We start from the raw sequence: 9,219 nt of genomic DNA, 5'->3' as shown, positions 1-9,219 counted from the left end.
CCTATACCTAGATATGTCTTAAATAATTTTGACTTGTACATGTTTATTACCTTAAATTTCTTCATGATTGAAATTGTGACGTTACAAGAATAATTATACTGCGTGTATTACACTATAATTATACTATGAAGTAATGTAATGACATTTACTAATATTTTTAGTTACCCAAGCCTAACACTATAAAGAATAATGATCCATATAGGTATAATTGTTGGTGTTAGTTTGATGTCTTTATGTCTCATTTAATCACTCTTGAAGTTTGTGCTTCACATTTTACATTCTCTCATCTCTATTCACATATTTACTTTGCATCTTATTAATTACATAATGTGAAATCAATTTATAAATTATATATTATGAAATCAATTTATCTTTTAATCGATTTGAAAAGTTTAAATGATAGAATTCTTGTGTTATTTTTCAAACAAATACACTTTTTTTTTTAATTTACTTTCAAACCCAAGTTAGCTAATAAATTTAAGAGTATATATTACTTGAGATTTTCTAAAAAAGAAATTGAGATTTTGTTTCCAAATATCACAATATTTTCTTTACAAAAACAAATCAAACAAATAATTGTTTTCAGATTACAGTATTTCAGTACCAAGTTTGTAATAATTTAGCTCAGAAATTTGTTGAAGGGTCGTTATCATCACATAAATACATGTTCAATCACTATTATTTATAAGAAATTTATTACTTTTATAAAATAAGTCTTATATTTTGTATGGTGAGAGTTTTCATTGAGAGAGAAGAAAAAAAACAGAGAATGAGCAGAAGAAAGGGTTCTGGGTTTTCATCTGCTTCAACTGCTGAACAAGTTACTGAAGGAATCGATGCCACTGCCCTCACTGCTATTGTTACAGGTCTTCACTTCTTTTTCTTAAACAAAACTAAAATTAGATTTTAGTTTTCTTTTTTAATTGAATTTTTAGTTTTGCAAAATAAATCTAATTATACTGATATTACTGTTTTAGTCTAAAATACGTATAACGTAGATTTTTGTTTTTTTTTTAAATTAAAGAAATTAGAAAAAGTTAATTAAATAAATTTGTTTTTAAAAATTAGGGATTTGATTCGTACGAGAGAGTTTAAGGTTCATACACAAAAATTTGGAAATCAATTAGAAAAATTGGGATTCATTCACGAAAATTAGTGTTCATTCGAATTCCAGATCGAGAGAGTTTAGAAATTTGATAATTATTGTGATATTGTATTTTTTATTGTGTTTTTATGGTGATATGTTGTAACGTGTATTTTTAAAAAACAGAATATTAAGGTTGTCGACATAGTTGAAATGCGTTAAGTTGTTGATTCCAATGTGGTGGTCGCATGTTTATAATGCTCATCGAGCGAAGAAGTCAGGGAGGAGAGACACTCTTATCGTTATCTCTTTCTCTTTCCCTTTGTCGAAGGTGAAGTTTGAGGCTGCTGTTGATCGATTTGAAAATTTGGAAATTAGAGTTGGATTATTCCAAAAAAAGACAAATCCCAAATATAAAGTAAATTAATTCAAAAAATAGTTTTAGTATTTATATTTCCACAGGTATAATGAAATTGTACTATACCTTGGAAACGTTCTCCGAGACTTGTGGTCCTAAATATTGAGAATCATTTTTGATTCTCTTAGGTGTCTCATGATAGTTAATCTGTTTTTACGGTTTTTTTTTTCCTTTTCTTTCATGGAACTCTATATATAGAGTTCCTTTCCCGTTTCTCTGTGTGTGTGATGTAAATGAAAACTCAGTTACTTTCATGTTCATAATAGAGAAAGAATTCGTTTTTCTTACTTACATTGTCACGATCTATCTTTTTGCCTTCTGCATTACCGCTAACCGCCGTGTCGGAACGTCGTCGACGAAGTCTCCGACACCTTCTCTCTCCATCGCCTCTCGTTCTCTGTCGCCTCGCTCTCTCTCTTCTCTTCTTTCATTTTCACGCTTATGCCACACATGCAGCCAACAATCAGTTTAATGAGTCTCGTGGGCCAACTGAAGCATTGGGCCTTCAGCATTCCAAGTGCACAGTATTGGGCTACACTCAATATGGTATCAGAGCAGGTCTAAGTGTCTACTCTACTTCCGTTGTTCGTTCGTTGTTCTTGTTTCCTTCTTGGGCCTTCTTGGTGGTTTCTTTCTTCTGCCATGGATCAATTTGATCAAGCGTCCAACCCAGCTAGCCCCTACTATCTGCACCCAGGTGAAAATCCTGGCCTCACTCTGATCACTCAAGTGCTAAACGAGAATAACTACTCCTCTTGGAGCAGAAGCTTAAGGAGAGCTCTGCTTTCCAAGAATAAAGTGAAGTTCATTGATGGATCCATAAAAAGACCCCAAGAAAGTGGTGCTGTCTACGACGCCTGGGAGAGATGCAACATTATGATTTTATCTTGAATAACGAAGACTTTGTCACCCCACATTGCCGAAAGCGTGATTTACATTGAAGACGCTAAAGAGCTATGGGATGAGCTCAAGGAAAGATTTTCTAAGGGAGATTACTTCAAAATCTCTGACTTACTACAAGAAATACACTCCATCAGACAAGGTGAAAGAGGGGTGAGTCAATTTTTTACGGATTTAAAAATCCTATGGGAGGAACTGGAATCTTTAAGACCTATACCCACTTGCATTTGTGTCACTCCCTGCAGTTGCGATTTATCAAGAGTTTCCTTATAGTACAGAGAGGTCGAGCATGTAATATGCTTTCTGAAAGGTTTAAACGATTCTTATAACACTGTCAAGACGCAAATACTCTTAATGGACCCTCGTCCCAATGTCAACCGCGTTTTTTCGCTCATTATCCAGCAAGAAAGACAGGAAAAACAAATTCCTACAGAGGTTAAAATTCTAGCAAACATTGCTGGAAGAAATGGTCAATGGAAGCCTGACCAGAATTGGAAAAATCAAGGAAAAGGAGCTGAGCATCAAGGAAGGGGAATTGGGTTTCGTGGTCAAGGCAGAGGAAGGGGAAGAAATCCCAACTACGGGAAACAATGTTCATATTGTAACAAAATGAACCATACTATAGATGAGTGTTATTCTAAACACGGCTATCCTCCTTACTGTCAATGCCTGCCAGAACAATACTGACTCTGAAGAAACTCAGAAAATTCAACATGTCAACAATGGTAATGGTTTCAATTCTATTACACCTGAACAGATGCACAAACTCCTCAAAATGATAGACAAAATTGATGAACCTCCCACACACAAGATCAATCAGGTTCAGAGAAATGAGACTGAGAATGAACAAGGTATTTTTTCTTGGATTGTCGATACTGGTGCTACAGACCACGTTACTCATAATAAAAACAATTTTATTACCTTTTACAAGATCAAACCAATTTCTATAAAATTGCCAAACAATACTATGCTTATTGCAAAACATGCTGGAACTGTGCAGTTTACCAAGGATTTTATCATTTTTAATGTTCTTTATATACTAGATTTCTGTTTCAATTTGATATCTATGCAAAGCCTTATCAAGGATATGAATTGTAGCCTAACTTTTTCCTCTAAGCATTGTCAGATCAGGGGAAATCATACTTTGAAGACGATTGGATATGCTAAATCTTGGAATGGGCTCTATTACTTACAAGTCTTACCTAAACCAGCTTAAAGCTACACTTCAAAAACTGTTTTCTCTTGTAAGAGTGTTAATGTTAACCTGTGGAATCTTAGACTAGGCCATCCAGGACATAAAATTGTGAAACATATATGTGAGAAATTTTCCTATGTTAAAGTAGATGTTAATTCTGTTTGTGACACTTGTCATTTTGCCAAACAACACAAGTTATCTTTCCCAAAGAGTATTTCTACTACCACTGAATGTTTTGAAATCATACACTGTGACATATGGGGACCCCTAAATGCTATTTCTGTTCATGGTCATAGATACTTCCTCACGATTGTAGATGACTATACTAGGCACACGTGGATTTTCCTAATGAACAATAAAGGACAAACAAGAGATTTATTACAGAATTTTATCATTAAAATCAAGAATCAGTTTAACAAAATGGTTAAGAACATCAGATCTGACAATGGACCTGAGTTTAGATGTGAAAACTTCTATAACATGCATGGAATTAATCATCAAACCAGCTGTGTTGAGACACCTCAACAAAACTCTGTTGTTGAAAGAAAACATCAACACATACTTAATGTGACACGCAGTCTCCTTTTTCAATCAAATATACCTAAAGCTTATTGGTCATACGCTGTTGGGCATGCTGTCTTTCTAATAAATAGAATACCTTCGCCTATTCTCAACAACAAAACTCCTTATGACATGCTTTATAATGAATCACCTACTTATTTAGATCTTAAAGTTTTTGGATGCTTATGTTTTGCTTCCACTCTAGAAAATAACAGAAACAAACTTGATTCTAGAGCAAGGAAATGAGTTTTTCTAGGATACAAGAGTGGTGTCAAAGGATATACTGTTTTAGATCTAAGCACCAAAGAACTTTTCATAAGCACGAATGTCATATTTCATGAGAATGTATTCCCTTACAACAATCTACAAGAAAACTGACAGGATACTATCAATGAAGAAGAAAAAGCTGAATCTATCAATGATCTTTTAAAGGATCATTATCCTTTGGTTGAAGACAAAAATGATGAGTTAGATGATTTTGATCAAGAAGAACAGGAACAGGCCTCTGCTGACAGAGACAACAACAACAACAATATTGATGACCAAGAAAATCATGGAAGCAGAAGATCCAACAGACTCAGAAAGACTCTAGGCTACCTAAAAGACTATGTTCATCAGGTTCATCAATCCTTATCTGTTAAAAATAGTCTTAAAACTGCCTATCCATTAAAAATGTGTTGAATTGCAACAACCTATCAGAGAGATACTCAAAATATATCATGATTATTACTAACAACAAAGAGCCACAATCTTATAATGAAGCTAAAACTAAAACTGAATGGGAGGAAGCTATGAATAAGGAAATTAAAGCTTTAGAAGATAATAATACTTGGATCCTAACCCAGTTACCTCCTGGAAAAATCCCCATAGGGTGCAAATGGGTGTATAAAATTAAATACAAAGTTGATGGTAGTATTGAGAGGTACAAAGCCCGATTAGTAGCAAAAGGATATACTCAACAGGAAGGAATAGACTATCTTGACACATTTGCCCCTGTAGCTAAACTTACTACTGTTAGGCTTCTTATTGCTCTTGCTGCTTCGAACAATTGGTTTCTACATCAACTTGATGTAGACAATGCTTTTCTACATGGAGATTTGAATGAAGAGGTCTATATGCAATTACCTTCAGGTATGAACACTCGCAAAGAAGGACTGATATGTAAGCTAACCAAATCTCTATATGGCTTAAAACAAGCCAGTAGGCAATGGTTTGAAAAATTATCTTCCTATCTTATATCTGTTAATTATAGTCAATCCAAGTCTGACCACTCATTGTTTACCAAAAGAACTGCCACTGGTTTTACTGCTTTACTTGTATATGTGGATGACATTGTGTTAACAGGAAATTCTATGGAAGAAATTAACTACATAAAAGAGCTTTTGCACAAAAGGTTTCGTATTAAGGACCTTGGAGAGCTTAAATATTTTCTTGGACTTGAAGTAGCAAGATCCAAGAAGGGAATTCATTTGTGTCAGAGAAAGTATGCCTTGGACATACTTGAGGAAACAGGGTTGCAAGCCTTCTTCTACTCCTTTTCTAAAGGACACCAGCACACTGTACAAAGAGGACAACTACCTGGCCAATCCTGAATCCTATAGAAGATTGATAGGGAAGTTACTCTATCTTACCAATACTAGGCTTGACTTATGTTTTACTGTCAATCTACTCAGTCAATTTATGCAATCTCCCACCTATTATCATTATCAGGCTATTCAACATATTCTCAGATATATAAAGTCCTCACCTTCTGAAGGGTTATTCTTTGCAGCTAATTCTCCTAAACAACTAAAGGCTTTTAGCGACTCCAACTGGGCCACATGTCCCAACACAAGGAGATCCACTACGGGGTTTTGCGTTTTCCTTGGATCATCACTCATTTCCTGGAAATCTAAGAAGCAGAAGACTGTTTCCAGATCTTCCACTGAAGCAGAGTACAGGGCTCTTGCAGCCACTGTATGTGAAATACAGTGGCTCCATTATCTTTTACAAGATTTTCAAATTGAAGAGTCTGGGGTACCTGTTTTGCATTACGACAACAAATCAGCACGTCACATAGCTCACAATCAGAGCTTCCACGAACGAACCAAGCACATAGAGCTTGATTGTCACGTGGTCCGCGAAAAACTCCAGGAGCGCCTCTTACATCTTCTTCTCGTCCGATCCGACGAACAGCTGGCTGACATCTTCACGAAATTTCCACATCGTGTAAAATTTGGAACGATTATTCCCACGCTTGGACTGGTAAACATACACTGTCCAGCTTGAGGGGAGGCTACTGAGAATCATTTTTTATTCTCTTAACTGTCTCATGACAGTTAATCTGTTTTTACGGTTTTTGTGTTTTCCTTTTCTCCCATGGAACTCTATATATAGAGTTCCTTCCCTGTTTCCCCGTGTGTGTGATGTAAATGAAAACTCAATTACTTTCATGTTCATAATAGAGAAAGAATTCGTTTTTCTTACTTACCTTGTCACGATCTATCTTTTTGCCTTCTGCATCACCGGCAACCGCTGTGCCGGAACGTCGTCGACGAAGTCTCCGACACCTTCTCTCTCCATCGCCACTCGTTCTCTGTCGCCTCGCTCTCTCTCTTCTCTTCTTTCATTTTCACGCTTATGCCACGCATGCAGCCAACGATCAGTTTAATGAGTCTCGTGGGCCAACTGAAGCATTGGGCCTTCAGCATTCCAAGTGCACAGTATTGGGCTACACTCAATACTAAACAGAGCATAAGGTTTTATATAGATTTATTCTCGTTCTAAAAATATGGGGAACTTTATCCAAGAACCCCTTGTCCTAACCGAGCGATGAGATTCTATATGAACTCACTCTCATACCTTTAGTTCTAAACCGAGCGATGAAGAACATTCTTCGTGAACCCTCACCCTCATCCAAATCCAAAAGTCTTCTCATCAAAACCTTTAGTAATCAATCTTTTTCACCATTTTAAATTCGTTAAATATACTTAAACCCCTTCGCACCTACAAACTCGAGGCTTAGGGCTTAATGTACTATACCAATGAGCTAAGGAGAATGTACAGCCAAAACATACAACTCACCCGATCAGGAAAGGTTAATATCATTAATGACCAATTAATATATTTAATGGTCATATTAAATACAAATATAAATTATTTATGAATGATTGACAGGTCATATTATAGGAGAATATGATATTAATGGATAATATGTATATTAGCAAGTATTATTTTATTTAATTGCCTAAAAGATATATTGTGCTAATGGTTAATCAATGCATTTGGCTGCCACAAACCCTATAAATGTACAATTGGTACCCAGGTACAGACATCTTGATCTATCCTAATAAAAATATAGACCTTTATAAAACATATTTGTATATCTGGCTTGAGCGTAGGAGTGTCTTTTGCAGGTCAACCATCCATGATTGTATTATCAAAAAAGATTAAAAAGATAAAAAAAGAACCGAGAAGGAAGATCTACCAATCCTTAGACCAATTCAATCGAAACAGAAATTAAATGAAATACAGAAAAACATTGCTGATTAATCTAGGGACAGATAAATGGAATAGATATGATCTTAGTTAATAGGTTTTTGAGATAGTAACAAAAAAAATATAGAGATTACTGAACAGTGTAATACATTATACTCAGGTAATTTCATTAAATAGAAAAAACTATTTATACTAGTAACGTCATGTTATTAACAAAATCAGTTAAGCACGTCATTAACAAAATCAGTGAATCACGTTAATTAAGTATGTCACGTGAACGTCTTTGTAACCTATTGACTCTATTTAACGGTTGAGACAAAAAAAATAAATGATCTATTTAAGATTTCTAGTTAAAATAGAGATCTTGGGAATGATTAACTATAAACTTTTGTTTTTCTTCTTTTTAACAAATTGATGTTTCAATTTTCTCTTCCTGGTGTTAAGAAAATAATTTTTTGTGTATTTATTGCTATGAGTGACAGGTAATGATATATAAAAGAAAGATATTTTGATAAATATAAGTTTTTTATATTTATTTGATATTATTTTTTATTTGATATTATTTTTTATTTGACACATGAAAAAGACTATAATGAGGAAATCGTCTTTGCACCCCTACAGTTTCTTTTATTACATTTCTATCTAGTTTTTAATTTTTATGATTAAACATAGTCTAAACACATTGACTTACAAGTTCTGCATATAATAATTTTTTTAAGTTGGATTAAACCTATTTTTTTTCAAGGTTAGTTTATATCATATTAATATTACGCATTTTGTCTATCTGCTTAACCTTGGATCATCCCAAATTATTAGCAAAATCCTTAATAAAATGTAGTTGAAGAATTCCACAATTTATACATGTGTCTTGTGTGGTGGATAAATAAAATTAGTTTTACATTCTATTCAGTTAGAGTACATTTTAATTTTAATTTATTACATTTATTGGCAGACTGTAAAATTAAAAAAATCGAATAAATCTTGGAAAATGAATGAGATTTTTGAGATTTTTTTTTTCAAAAAATTATACTATAATAAATAATGCATAATTGTATGAGAATGACTGAATATTATTTGTTCTGATGTTGTTGACAATGAGAACAAACAGGTGCAACGAGTGGTATTGGTGTTGAGACTGCTCGTGTTCTTGCGATGCGTGGTGTTCATGTAATTATGGGAGTCAGAAATTTGGTTACTGCAAAAGATGTGAAAGAAGGAATACTTAAAGAGATTCCTACTGCTAAACTTGATTACATGGAGTTAGACCTTAGTTCAGTGACATCTGTTCGAAATTTTGCATCAAACTTCATTTCATCTGGCCTTCCATTGAACATTCTTGTGTAAGTATAAACAACTTCTGATCACATTTTTTATATAAATTCAAGATTGAAACTTATTTGAATTGTTGATTAATTTTTTATTTAAAATTAAAAACCTAGCTATAAGTATGAGTTAATGATATCTATTTTAAGCTAGTTGTAATTTATTATATATTTTACTCAACCAATTAATGTATATGAGAATAAAATATAATTAAATGGATAATATATATAATTAGTTATTTTGTTTCTCTTATTCAATATT

General features: G+C 33.7%; 1 protein-coding gene across 1 annotated transcript in view; it reads left to right on the top strand.

The window, feature by feature from the left end:
* Positions 1 to 736: 736 nt before the first annotated feature.
* LOC106762416 (short-chain dehydrogenase TIC 32, chloroplastic-like) overlaps positions 737 to 9,219 on the top strand; it is a gene marked incomplete at its 3' end in the record, with an annotated part of 10,939 nt that continues 2,456 nt past the window's right edge. The window contains exons 1-2 of the mRNA XM_014646321.2: positions 737 to 866; positions 8,744 to 8,975. Of these exons, the coding sequence (XP_014501807.1) occupies positions 770 to 866; positions 8,744 to 8,975 (329 nt within the window). The remainder of the gene's footprint in view (positions 867 to 8,743; positions 8,976 to 9,219) is intronic.

Source organism: Vigna radiata, chromosome 1, assembly GCF_000741045.1.
Source record: "Vigna radiata var. radiata cultivar VC1973A chromosome 1, Vradiata_ver6, whole genome shotgun sequence".
In the NCBI taxonomy this organism is placed as follows: domain Eukaryota; kingdom Viridiplantae; phylum Streptophyta; class Magnoliopsida; order Fabales; family Fabaceae; genus Vigna; species Vigna radiata.
The sequence above is the reverse complement of the archived record's forward strand: the minus strand, read 5'-3'. Positions and strand labels throughout refer to the sequence as shown.